Source organism: Ptiloglossa arizonensis, chromosome 7 (assembly GCF_051014685.1).
Source record: "Ptiloglossa arizonensis isolate GNS036 chromosome 7, iyPtiAriz1_principal, whole genome shotgun sequence".
NCBI lineage: Eukaryota > Metazoa > Arthropoda > Insecta > Hymenoptera > Colletidae > Ptiloglossa > Ptiloglossa arizonensis.
The window spans coordinates 15,894,174-15,907,922 of record NC_135054.1 but is presented as its reverse complement, the minus strand read 5'-3'; the positions used below and the strand labels follow the sequence as shown (position 1 = coordinate 15,907,922).

The 13,749-nt window shown below is 46.1% G+C and overlaps 1 protein-coding gene across 1 annotated transcript in view; it reads left to right on the top strand.

Moving 5' to 3' along the window:
- The window catches only part of Neo (ZP and PAN domain-containing protein neyo), a 112,066-nt gene extending 99,445 nt beyond the window's left edge, over nt 1-12,621 (top strand). The window contains exon 6 of the mRNA XM_076316389.1: nt 12,058-12,621. Coding sequence (XP_076172504.1) covers nt 12,058-12,621 — 564 coding nt within the window. The remainder of the gene's footprint in view (nt 1-12,057) is intronic.
- The last annotated feature ends 1,128 nt before the right edge of the window (nt 12,622-13,749 follow it).

The following is a 13,749-nucleotide window of genomic DNA, read 5'->3' as shown; positions in this document are numbered from 1 at the left end:
TTTTTCCAAGTAACGATATATTTCAAAATCGTAACAATATATCGCAAATAGGTGAAGCGTGGACGAATATAAATCTCGTATATCGTTTGCCAAGGCCACTCAATGTTTGCTTACCTTCTTAATCTCGTTTCACGTTACCGATGAGTCCGACTCACTTTTCCATTCGACATACGTATAACCGCACCGATATTCCGTCCAGAGGCCTTTTGCTTTCAATACTGCACTTATTCGCCAAGGCATACTCCCCATTAATCTTTCGCAATAATCAGGGCTGATTTTATACCATTCTTCTCGGATTCTGTTCCCAAAGGTTACAGATGAACGTTGGTGGAACATGATATTCGAATGTAATTTTTTGCAAATTAACTCCATCAATTTTCAACAGGGTTTCAGTCGTGGCTTTGCAACGGTCGATCTAAAACGTCGAATATCCGACAAACGCGACTAATTTTGCGGCACATTTGAGCTCTTTGTGTCGTTGAAAAATTAGTCGCGAAATATTGTTCGACATTCGTAACAAACGGTATTGTAAAATTTATACGCACGATGTTGCACAATGCTATTGCCATAACGAATGAAATAGACACGCGCGTGTCATTTGCGATACGATATCCTCATTCTGCGATACGTGAGCACATTTGGATAGACACAATGCGTTCAATTTTCGTTGCAATAGTCTATCTAGCTGCAAAATTGCACTCCCTGCTACTTTGAACGTCTCCGCGTTTCAAGACTCTTAAATTTTCGCTACAGACCCGACACTCCTGGCGCCCAAAAAAGATTCTCTAGGTCGACTTCATTAATACAGCGGATGAGGTTAGCCCTTGAGACGCCCAGTTCTTAAACCTAGCCCTAAAGTTCTGGCGTCCGAAAAAGATTCTCCGGGTCGACTCTGACTTGATTAACACAGCAGACGAAGTAACTTTCATATAGTCTTTCGTAATTTGCAATGCAATGTCCTGCTGCAATGTCCCACATTTAAAAACGTTCAATGATTTATCGAGCTATAAGAGTTTGGTGTCTGGTATCTTTAACATCTTCGCGCGTTGACACGCTCAAACTTCACCCCTGAATCTAAACTTCAATAGCCTAAAAAAGATCTTCCGAATGGACTCTGGCTCGATTAACGCAAAGAACAAAGTTATTTCATAATATGCAGTACAATGCTACTCTTGCTTCCACGATACGCGAGCACACCCGAAAAGGTACAATGAGTTCATTTTTGCTCGTAATTTCAAATTTCCTTCTGCTACGTAGCAATCTATCGTATTCCAAGGTTGCACCGCTAGCTACCCCCATCGTCCACGGATCTCGAGACGCTCTAGGCCCCAGGGCTCGAACTCGAGTCCAAAAAAGATCCTCCAAGTCCCCCCGGACTTGTTCTCACCCTGGGAGGAGTCCCGCCATCTTGATACCCCGCGGTTCTTACAACCACATCCGTTCCGAGCCGAGTGTAACACCGCTCCCCGTCACGAAATATTGTTGCTCGCGCGCGGCCTCGAGACGCGTGTAATTCCACCTACGCCCGGTTCACGGAGTTAATGATAGATCGGGAGGTAAAGACCGATTCTAATTTGGCGGACACGACGCAGCCATAGGCGACACGGCTAATACAGATGATTGGCACCGATAATGTCGATACGTGGTCGGCGACCGTTATGGGAAACCGCGCGAAGCTGTTTTACAACGCGTACGCGCGGGTGATGGAACAAGCGCGACAGAGACGGAGACAAGGAGAGCCCGTGATGGAAGAAGCCGCGAGTCAACCAGTTAGACTAACTTCATGCTAATCAATCACTCGGACGGATTTTACGACGGGAAGCAATTTGCTCGCGCCGTAATAGGTCGCATCGCTGATGCGCCGCGGTCTTGGCGATGACGCGTCATGATGTGCAGACGGAGGTCGAGTTTCCTCGGAGAGTTGGTCATTACTTTCTACGCGTGGCGTAATGTTCCCTGTCGGTTGAAAATTCGGGAAGTAAACGATTCCTTGTTACGGTTGACGCGGGACGGATCTGTTTACACAATTAAGTGAAGTGCCGGGCGCTGATGGTACCGAGGGGTGTTTTAATACCGCCCAAGACATTCGCGATAGAAATTGATACCGCTGTACGAATTTCGCGTAGCTTTACGAACGATTCGGGACTCGTTGAAACGGGAGACCGTTTCCATCGGATACGTATCGATTGTACCGATTCGTTTAATTCGAGATCAAGGCTCGTCGCAATCGAAACGCGCGATACCGACCCTCGACTATCGACATCGTAACGCGTTACGATGACACGATTTTAATAGTCGATTCTTATTTCGAATTGTACTCGTTACACTCGAACGGAACGAGAGGCATGGTACAGAGAGAAATTCCTATACGGGTAAAAGTTTCGAACAACGAGTAAAAAAATAAATAGCTCGCGATCCGTGTTATTTGTACGATAAAAATTACGATCTGAATTATAACGTGAAATTGTATTTCACGTTGAACGTATAGAAGCTTATCCGAATAACTGTGCGATCGAATGAACGAAGCAAATAAATCGCTATACGGTGTCTCTATCCGTCGTGTATTATTCGAATAAAATTTCGCCTCTCGCTGAATATAAATACTGCGCAAACATCGCGCAACTATACACGTGCACGCACAAGCGATGGAACGGATAGTTTTAACATTTGTACAGTCGATAAATATTTATTTATTCGGTTACGTTATTTCGAGAAACTTTTATGCAGCCACTTCCATTCGCTACGAGCAAACACTACGAATGATGATTGTCCAATTTGAAACAGTTTTATTCGATCATTCGAATATCGATCGGTAATAGCCATTTACCTGGATAGTGGTTTGTTCGAAGTTGTTCGACAAACATTACAACTACCAAGTTATTTCGATATATGTTGGATAGTACGATACATTGTTTGCAAATTGATACGTGATCGGTTTCAATGAGTATTTCACCGGACCACTGATTGCAAATGCAGCGACTGGGGTAGATAATTTCTTTTCTCCTCGATGTGTAAGAAAATAACTTTCATTGCAGCTATAATATTTTTATCTCGTTGGACGACGGTACCACGAATTAAGAGCCGGTTTAAAATAGAATTTTATCACGTCAGAAGTGAAGGTGCGAAAGCAACTTCAAGATAGTGGCAACGTAAATAAAATTCCCTCGGGTTATCCCGACTCGTGTGTTTCAGTTACGGGTTGATGCAATATCACTTACGGAGTACCCGCAGAGACGCTTCCATTTTGATCTCAGTGTCTAAAGAACACGGAGACAAGAGACGATGAGTATGAAAATCAGGGTACCGTAGAGTGTCTTAAACAGATCGTCTTTTATTTTGTCGGTTGTACACACTTCCCTTGCTTGAACGCTCTTCTATTAAATCGAATAAATCTTCGCAACGTCTCGTATACAGTTACGTGTCCACGTACCTGTAGCAGAATTCCACGAACGAAATTATAATTTTTTTTATATACGTTTCATGGAGCATTTATTTCTTTTTTTTTTAAAGAAATTAATTCGTGCGTTCGTCGTTTAATATCTCTCGGATCGATACCGAGCTGAAAGCTGAATAGAGTGTCCGGACAGGCATAGAGACTCATTATAAGATGAATGATATTCACATTGAACGTCCAATAAAGATTCAGACGTTCGTTCAAGGTCTCGAGATATCATCGGATGATCAATGAGGTACAATTAAAATCATAATCTATAAATTCATAAAGAATCAATCGTAAAGCATAAATTGTTTTCGCATAACGGGGGCCTTTGGAAAAATTCTAATTAATCGCATTAAAAACTGCTTGCACGAAATCTCTACGAATTAATTAACAATTTATCAGAAGGGATCTATTAAGTTCAAAGAATTATTCATTTCAATCGTCAAGATATATCGACGCGTAATGATAGACGACCGTATCACCGACATGAATGATCGCTGGTCCAATGGCGAACGTTTCCCCGTATATGCCGCATAAGGAAGCAAACAATTAACTTCGACATCGTGTCAGTGCTCGAAGATACAATTTCCTTGTCAGAATAGTCGAAGCGAATTAGCCGGGGATCATTAATTTTCGCACAATTTAATGGGCATCCAATGCGATAAGAAAAGACACGCATCGTGCGATACGAGGGTCAGCTATCACGGACACGAACGATTTCGAGTGTTCTGATCACGATTTTAATTAGATTCTGGTAAATGAATACAGCGCGTACAAAACCTGCCCTCTGATCGAACTACCGATGGAAAGTCCTTGTTGTCGTAACGGAATAAAAAAATCATTTCCCGTAATAAACGGAGCACCGTGCACATTCTACCTAATCTTCCCTGGAGAATTGTCTCTTCGATCAATTAAACAGGTTACTTCAGAAACAGGTGTCTGAACTTTACTCGAATCAAGAATAAAGAAAAGTTACACGACCGTGGATCTTTCTTCCAGATGCAAATAAATTTCGTTTAACCTGGATCTTCCCTGGAATGTCATTCTTTTGCTCAGTTAGACAGGATGTTCGAGAAATAGGTGTCCAAACTTATTATACTCGACGTAAGGGCAAAAAAATGACAGGACAAAGAGGTGATTTACAACTTACAACTTTTTCCTACTTACAACCACTTTTTGTTTGCAAGCAAGTTAGATAAGAACGTTTCATTAAAGAAATTGCTGGAAATGATGTCCTTCCGCAGCAATAGACGTCCCCCTTCGATCTCTCATGTACTGTCGAACACGTTCAACAATTCTACGGTAGCATCAGGAGTATCATAAACAAGGGGGATATCGTACATCAAGAGAACCCGCAAGCCACTTAATTTTACCTTCTCTGCCAATCCACCGATCGGTGTAATTATTATTGAGAAACTGTCCAGCAATGGGACTGAAATGTGCCGGGGCTCCACCATTCGTGATCTGAATGCGTTTCTTCGCTGAAACGTCTTCTAATAACGTCTCGACTTCTCATTATAAAAACGGTCTATAATTAGACAGTGGTAGGCAAGCAGAAATGTGTTTCTGCTAGAGAGAAAACGATGACACTGCGTAACTATAACCTCGAGAAGCATCCTTAACCAAATCGACAAAAAGTGTTTATGACAAAAGAACGTACCAAATGTATCGACCATCGGGGAACGAATAGTCTCAGGGTTTATATTTACATAACGATTATTTATCCTTTCTCGTATACCAAAAATCTTGACAACCGAAGGAAAATGAACTTTACAGTCTACGTTGACACGATTTCTTTCCATTCTCCGTAACGTACCAAAAATGTTGGTAATTGGAGTAAGAATTCTTTCAGACCCTATATTCTCACAATCATTCTTCGTCCTCTGTCACACACTCGCGCAGTCGCCAACTGGGAAAAAAAAACATTTAGGGCCTACATTTGTATAATTTCCTTCCGTTCGAACGTCCAATTTCTAATAAAACCCAATCCACCGCAAAGAGCTTCGAAGAATCCAGCCGAGTGACCTGCACGCTACGAAAGAAATCCATCTTTTCGTCTACGAATTACGTTTTCGAGATACCGACCCGGTCCGTTGTTAGTTCACGTGCCACGAAGTCCTGACCAACAGCGTAGTAACCGTCTCCGAACATTCTGATCGCTAAACCGGAACTCCAACCAGAGGCATTCTCTTCGGTATAACTTGGTTGAAAGTTCTAAGAACTCGTCGAGCATTTTCGAAGTTCAACGCTCGCGGATGCCGCACGGTTGATGCCGTATCCGTCGAGGAGCAAAGCAAACGGATCGTTACGATAGTGGCAAGCGGATAGGAGGATCTCTTCGAGGGTGGATCGAAGACAGGAAGGGGGGAGGATTAAGGAGATACAGACAACAAGAGGCATACCGCCTCGTTAACTCGTCGTTCCGCATCATTTGCTCGCGTGAGCGTCGAGCAATATCGCTTTATTAGAAAGTAATAACAGTCCGGGATCGAAAGAAGGAGGAAATTTATACCCGTTAATCCAGAAAAGACGCGGCGCATCGAGATATATCACCGAGTCGTGTGCACACCCTGACACCCCATCTCCATCCCCCCTTACCATCCAACGAGAAGGGATACCAGCTTCCATTCGTACCACGATCTCGTAGCACCGATTCTGCAGATCACGCGAGCTAACCTCATTTCCTCTCCAGACTTGTCCAAGTAACGAGGCCTGGATCTACGAATAGCTGGCTGTACGTGCTCCTTCGTACACAGGAAATTACAATTCGCGGAACAAGAATCTAACTAAAAGAAACGCCGCGAGCAACGAGACAACGTTGCGCAGACAGCGCGTGTTCACGTGCAGAGCGTTTACCCGTCAAGAAAGCGGGGAGTTATAAAACCGTCAGACCTGGAGAACGAACGTGGAACGATATAAAGTAGCTATACAACGTGTTATCGGTGAATACTTACGCTCCGTGACGAGCGAATACGATACGGTAATAAACGTCAGCGACATCGTTTCGATCCTCGTCAAACCGGGGCACTCGATGATTCTTTCGAGGGGTTTGCTCGCTAGCAAGAACCGGCCAGACGCTAAGCTGTTTCCCCACGAAGACCCAGTTCCTCCTGAGCACGAAACGTCAAACGTTCCTTCTAATCGTGGCGCGCGTACTTATCGTGTTAAACATTAATGAGATTCTCACGGGTCACGAACGCCTTTACCTTTTTGCTTTTCGTCACCGTGATACGTTGCTCGTTAACAATTTCCGTTTCTTTGAGAAACGAACCAACGAAGAAACGGAGCTAATTTATGAACAAGATGGGTGATTACGAAAGGACGGGGACCAGAACTGGAGGAGATCTGGCCTGAAATATGAGGATCGGTCCAAGAGTGTACACATCGAAGCGGGAGAGAGAGAGAGGGGTTGAATTGTCCGAACGAATCGGACAAGCTGACGAGAAACGTTCAACAAAATCGGGTAAAGAGATTCTCGCGGAAGTCGACGTTGAGTTTCCCGTTAAACAGAAGTCGGGAAACATTGGAGCGACTTTGTCGAATCGGGGAGAGAGAAGAAAACAATCCTCTTGTGAAAATTGTCCCCTCTTTCGTTCGTCCACACGCGCGAAGAGTGTTGTACGGAGTCACGATGATCCGGGCAATTACGAATGATCGTTATGACATTACGGACACCTCGGAGCGGAGATAAAAAAGTGGTGTCTCCGTTTCCTGGACACTGGGAGCGGGATTGTAAAAGAGAGTGTCCGCGACAAACGAACGAAAGCAGCTACTAGAAGTCGCTCGCTTAAAATGTATAAAACGAGAGGAACAATTCATCCGAAACGGTCGTTCAACGTGTGCCGGTTTTGGAGCGGTGTTGATCAACTGCTTGTCTCATTTGCCGTTGCCAGAAATTTTATTAGCTCCTGGATAGTGGATGGCAAGAAAAACGACCACCGACGAAACATTCGCTCGGGCCTGAAAGGGCTGGCAAAGGGATCCGTCTCGCCTAACCAGGAATTTGCCAAAAGTCAGGTTTTCCGGTATGTCTGTCACGTAGCCAAGCCGCGGTACGAGGCTCCTCCATTTCACAATCGGTTTGAATGAAATTGGAAACATTTCTCAGCCGCCACGCTCACGAGTATGCATAAACCCTCGGTGTACGTGTACACATACAGGATGTTTCATAACGCGGGGGACTCGTTTCGAGGGGACCACTCGAGAGGTGTAACGAACCGCTGGATGTTTATTCTCGTGAGAAACGAGAAGAACTTGGTTACAAATGTTTTCAACGACAGTAGACACGATACGTGTTCCTACGGCTGCGATTGAATACGTATTCTGAATATTTTACGGCTGTCGAGTCATTCGAAAAGATTGTCAGAAACCTGTATGAAAGGCAGAGTTTTTATTTCAACCCATTGACACGATCGAATGTAATAAATGTGTACCGTTGACGAATGAATATTTGTTACGACATTTGATACCGATATTCGGCACTCTCGAAATCTCGGTTGGTCGTAAATTGAAAATTGAACACCTTACTCGTTAAAAGTCCTCCAGAGTGTAACTTTTATCGAGGACCTACTGTACATCGAACTACGCGAAAAGATTCATTTGTCTTCTTCGCAGTAGCTGCATTTGCGACTCTCATAGATTCATAATTTAGTTTCAAAAGTCTTTAAAACAGACCCCAACCGTTCGAATTCGTCTCGTAAATTTTCATTTATCTGTACGAGATACGTGGACCCACGACGAACGAATTCTAACGTCTAACATCTTAAACGACCAGTCTGAACACCATCATCGTCGAAGAACCGCTCGATCGCAAAAATAGCTCCATCTGGAAAACAAGAACTCGGCACTGAATAGATTCCTCGAGTTCCACGTCCAAACCACCTATCCTGTCTCTGTGCAAACACGCGTGCGATCATTCGTCAAAACGTTCCGGCATCAAAGAAGCCAGAAGTCTCGCCGTATAAACTTCGAGTACGCAGCAGAGCTGGGTTCGACCCTTCTGTTTGCTCCGTCCTATAGAAGGACTAGCATCATTCTCGCGTTCGTCATCGTGGTGAACCGAACGTAGTCGTCGTCCATGTCACGTTCGTCGACGTTCCTGCGCCCTCGTCGAAAGGGAACGCAGACACAGGCCGTACCAGATGCCGCGGATACGCGGCGCGTTTCTTTCCCCGCGTTTTGCTGATCCTGCTTCTCTATGCCTTTCCGCCGGCGTCTCAGCGCGCGGCTGACGTGGAGTTAATAAAGTTCCGCTCGTTCTACGAGACGCGTCCGCCAAAGAAACAGCTAAATGAAGCTGTACGTGGAATGAAGCATATTTTAATGTCTTACCCCTCCCGCCCCCCGCCGCTCTTCCAACACACCCCTCTCCACGCCCCGATAATGTACGTGCGCGGTGTGTAAATATGATGAACTTGGTAATGCGCCGTGGAAACCAGTTTCGAGGATGTACACGCGCGTTCAGCGGTCCGGAGCTGATCGTGAATCAAGACGCGTTTCCCCGGTTCGACGAAGAAGTGGCGAAAGAACCGTCGACAAGGAACGATCTCGGGGTTGATTTTTTTCGATCGAATCGTAGCCGGAGGTGGAGTAATGGCGGGCAAAATGCAGTTACGTTGGCAAGAACTATGCGCGGTCGGGTCCGTCGGAGATTTCTTTGATTAAAGGACCTCGCTGAAGAACGGAACGTAAACACTCGATGCTTGACAGGTTACCCTGAAACGGGAGAGGGAGGATCGCTGGCGGATCTAATGGCCGGGGTAAAAAAGGGAATCAATTTGTGGCTAGAAATTGAAGAGGTACCATTCTTGGACTCGTGTTCGTCGGAACGCACTTCGATCGAAGGACCTGCGGAACGAGGGCGAGAACACTAGATACTTTACATGGATAGATTACCCTGAAACTTGGAGAGAAGAGATCACTGGGTGGAGGATATAGTGGTCAGGGAAAAGAACGAAATCAATTTTTGATTAGAAATTCTAGAGGTACCATTCTTTGAGTCGAGTTTGTCGGAAGGCTCTTCGATCGAAGGACCTGCGGAACGAGGACGAGAACACTCGATACTTTGTATGGATAGATTACCCTGAAACTGGAGAGAAGAGATCACTGGGTGGAGGATATAGTGGTCAGGGAAAAGAACGAAATCAATTTCTGATTAGAAATTCTAGAGGTACCATTCTTGGAGTCGAGTTTGTCAGAAGGCTCTTCGATCGAAGGATCCACAAAAGACCAGGACATAGACACTAGATGCCTCGACAGGTGACCTCGTACCGATGAAAAAAATGTCTAACGCGACGTAACCAGGATGAAAAAAGAATCAATTCGCGAGTAGAAATCAAAGAGGCTACCTTTCTTAGTGGCGGTCTGGGTTCGTCGCGGTGTAGATTCTCGCGCTTTAATAGCATTTGTAAAAGCCGGTGCTTAGGCTGCTGCTAATCCCGTAATCCCGTGTAATTGCTGTTGTACAGCTTTACCTAATGAAGAGCAAAAAATTGGAGCGAAGTCGCTGCGAGGAGCGAGAAACCAGTTTGGCTCGGCGATTCTCTCTTATGCGTATTGCGTGCGATGACCAACGCCCGGCGTGTTATGCGAATCCGCAGCATCTGCATTCTACGGTGCTTTCAGGGTTCGTGGTTTTCTTAGCCGAATGCGAGCAAAAGCGAACACAATTTCAGAATGTGCACGGCAATTTATGCGCGACCGACTGGCAGGGATTACTCGTCGGCCGATCTAAGGCGTAGGAATTCGAGATGAATTTCAAGTAGTACGTCTCGGAAAAATGTTTCACCCGACGAGTGTTAGCATCGAGCCACGATGGATACGCGCGAGCGGTCTCGCGTTTCGTTACGTTTCGTTCGAACGGTGGGTCGACGCGTAAAATAGACGAGCGAGAAGACCGCTGCCAGATATTCGAGAACGAGTTCGCGTTACTCCTTTTCACCGATTTCCTTTAAATCGTTCACGATCTAAGACGCGCGAACCTGACGCGTAAGCCTGGTACCGCGGTCTCGACACCGAGATGGAACGTCCCGAGTCTACCACGTCGCCGTCAGATAATCGCACGGGTTCGTTGATTATGTTTCTTGTTATTTTCCGTGCGTCTAACTCGATGAAAAGGCTGGTAAAAATACGATATCTCCGGAGCTCCATGAGATGCAAATTTCACCCTCTTAACAACGGCGCTTGATGGTACTTTAATTTACCTTCTGCGCTAGATGAAAACCATGGAAATTGTACGCGACGTTGCGTTGTATACAGTGGCGGCACCATTCATGTACATACTAATGAAAAAGAAGGAAGAAAAAAAAAAAAGGGAAGAAACAGACGACGGATTATGGCGGCACGCCGGGTCGACTCCGCCAACGGTGAATTCATCGCCAGAAATACGCAAAAAACTTTAAGCTGTTATATTCCACGGAAGGTATTCGGCGGGGTTGTTGACGCCGAAGTATTATCTTAATGATGAATAATGGTACAAAATGATTACTCGCGTGACTCGGAGATTGCACGGAAGAATGGAATTGTTGCTTACTTTGAATCTTCTCACGACACACGAAATTCTTAGTAATTACAAATATTTTCTCTCAAGCTGAGACTAACCCGAAACGCATCGCAAAAAGTATTTGTTATCCTCCGAGTCGAAGGGACGATATATTTCAGATTTCACTTCCCCGACCACATAATTCTCCATTTGACGCGTCTAGCCTAAACGCTACGCTGTCTCGAGATCCCAAAGTGGAAAGTATCGTAAAAGCATCGCGAAGTAACTTGTCGCTACTTAACCGCTCCTTTTGAGACATTCGAATAGTATTCGAGCACTTGAATATTCAAAATTGATTCCTAGTATTATAGTTGAATATCAAAATATTCGATCTTGATTCATGGTATCCTAATACTCGAGTTTTCTAAGTGACTTCCAACCGTTCGAATACTCAAATATTCGATATCCACTCGTGGTATTCCAATACTCAAGTATTCAATGTCGACTCATGGTATCCTAATACTCGAGTATTCCGAGTCGTTTTCTACTACCCTGATAATCAAATTTTAAATATCCACTCGCGGTATCCCAATACTCAAATATTCAATGTCGACTCATGGTATTCTAATACTCGAGTACTCTGAGTCGTTATCTACTACCCTAATAATCAAATTTTAAATGTCGACTCGCGGTATCCCAATACTCAAATATTCACTGTCGACTTATGGTGTCCTAATACTCGAGTATTCCAAGTCGTTTTCTACTACCCTGATAATCAAATTTTAAATATCCACTCGCGGTATCCCAATACTCAAATATTCACTGTCGACTCATAGTATCCTAATACTCGAGTATTCCAAGTCCCTTCCTCCGATTCGTACACTCGTTCGTTCAAAGTTTACTCACAGTATCCCGATACCTAACGTTCGAAGTCGATTCGAAGCGATATTCAAATACCTATAAAACATTCGAACGTTGAATCGTATCCCGAGGCGTACTCCATTCCCCAGAGGGGATTGGAGTAACACCGGATCTCGTTCACGCCCAATGAACCGAATCGTTCGGTGTGTTCGAACTCGTTCCTGCCATCCATTACAATTAGTATCGCATTTACAAGTGTCCAATCTCTCTGTTGCAGATCCTGCTGTCTCACTTCGACGCGTTCAAGTTCCCAAGCTCCGAGGTGGTGCAGTTCCGCGCACTGGTGACGCCCTGCATGCCGACTTGCGAACCGGTACAGTGCGACCAAGAGGAGGCTACCGGTGAGCTGCGCTCGGTGATCTCGTTCGGTAAACGTCGTCGTCGTCGTTCCACCGGACCGTCGTCCCAGAACCGCGAGGACCTTCTCCTGGTGCAATCGATCCAGATCACGGACAAATTCGGTTTCGAGCACGACAGCAAGGCGTCGAACGCCAGCTCGGCGACCAGGGACACCGTTTTCGTCGAGAGCGAGGACATATCGTCCACGATGGGTGTCTGCATCAACCTGGGCGAGGCAATAGTCGCCGGTACCGTTTTCCTCGTTGCTCAGATCGCCATCATCGCAGCGTGGGCCATCACCTGGCAGAGACGCCGACAGATGCTCAAGCATCAAGAGGCCCTCTCCGTCTCGGTTTCCGTTCCCGGGATGCATTCCGTTCCGGGACGCACCGACAGCCTCTGTAAGTTGTACGACGCCGGATATTCAGCGCGCCGTTTTTGAACGGACTTCGTTTCCTGTCCCCGTCCCTCAATCTCGTCTTCCTACGCTGCCAACGTTGCGAATTTCCGGCTAACTTCGCGTTCGGTGATCTCCACGAGCGAGATCGTCCGTAGATCTCCGCTCCGTCGGTGACCAATTCTCTCTTTCACGCGACGAACTCGCTCGTGATCCCAATCCCAAGCAAACCCCGACCCCGGTACAATCGGCACTCGAGTATTCAAAAATCTTCGACGGTCTCCAAGGGACACTGGGGCGATCGTTTCTTAACAAAGTTTGCCACCCGGGCCGGCCATCTTTCAAATCGGGAATCGTACAAATGTTTCGTCGTGCGACCAGACTCGGTTCGACCCGTAGGACAGATAGAGTAATTTTTACAAGACGTCGAACCGTGGACGTAACTTCGCGATGGAAATTGCCCCTTTCGTCCGTGACACTCCGCGCTTTCTTTACCTAATAGGAATTGCTGCCCGCGCGCGCACTAATCCTTATCCCCGGCCGATGATCGAGGTCGAACCGCCTGCCTTCGTTGCTTCGATTCGATAGTCTTAAAAGTCGTGCACTCGTCCCGAGAACGTACGAAGAAAAACGACTCTCGATCGAAGCCACGACTACCGATCGTCGAGCCGGGCTACCAGCGATCGCCGATTGCTTCCTCGGGTCAACCGAACCGACCGATCCTCGTTCGCCTCGCCCGGTTCGAACGACACACGCGACGTACGAACCCGGTGGCCGTAAAAGATGCGCGCACCTTCGATTTCCATCGGGTTATCGACCAGCGGGGAAATCGTTCTCGGGGAACATCCGGGCTAGAAGTCGAACATGGCGATCGGCGAACGGTTTTATTCGTCCTCGGGGAGTTATTCCCGTCGCGTCGTCTTAAAATCGAACTTTCGAAAAGTCGCCGCGAATAATTGCAGACGAAACTAATTACACCGTGGCAGTCCGAAGCAATTAGGCGATCAAAGGGTAGGGTACCGATCGATTATCTTCCAGCTCCGTCATCTTTCATTCATAATAGCGCGTAATCTTCCTCGTTTCTTGCGACGTTTCCTTCCTCTTCTTCCGTTCCCCGTTCCTTCCTTCTCGCCGTCATCCCTGAACCTCCTCTACCCAAGGTTTTCCTGTCCG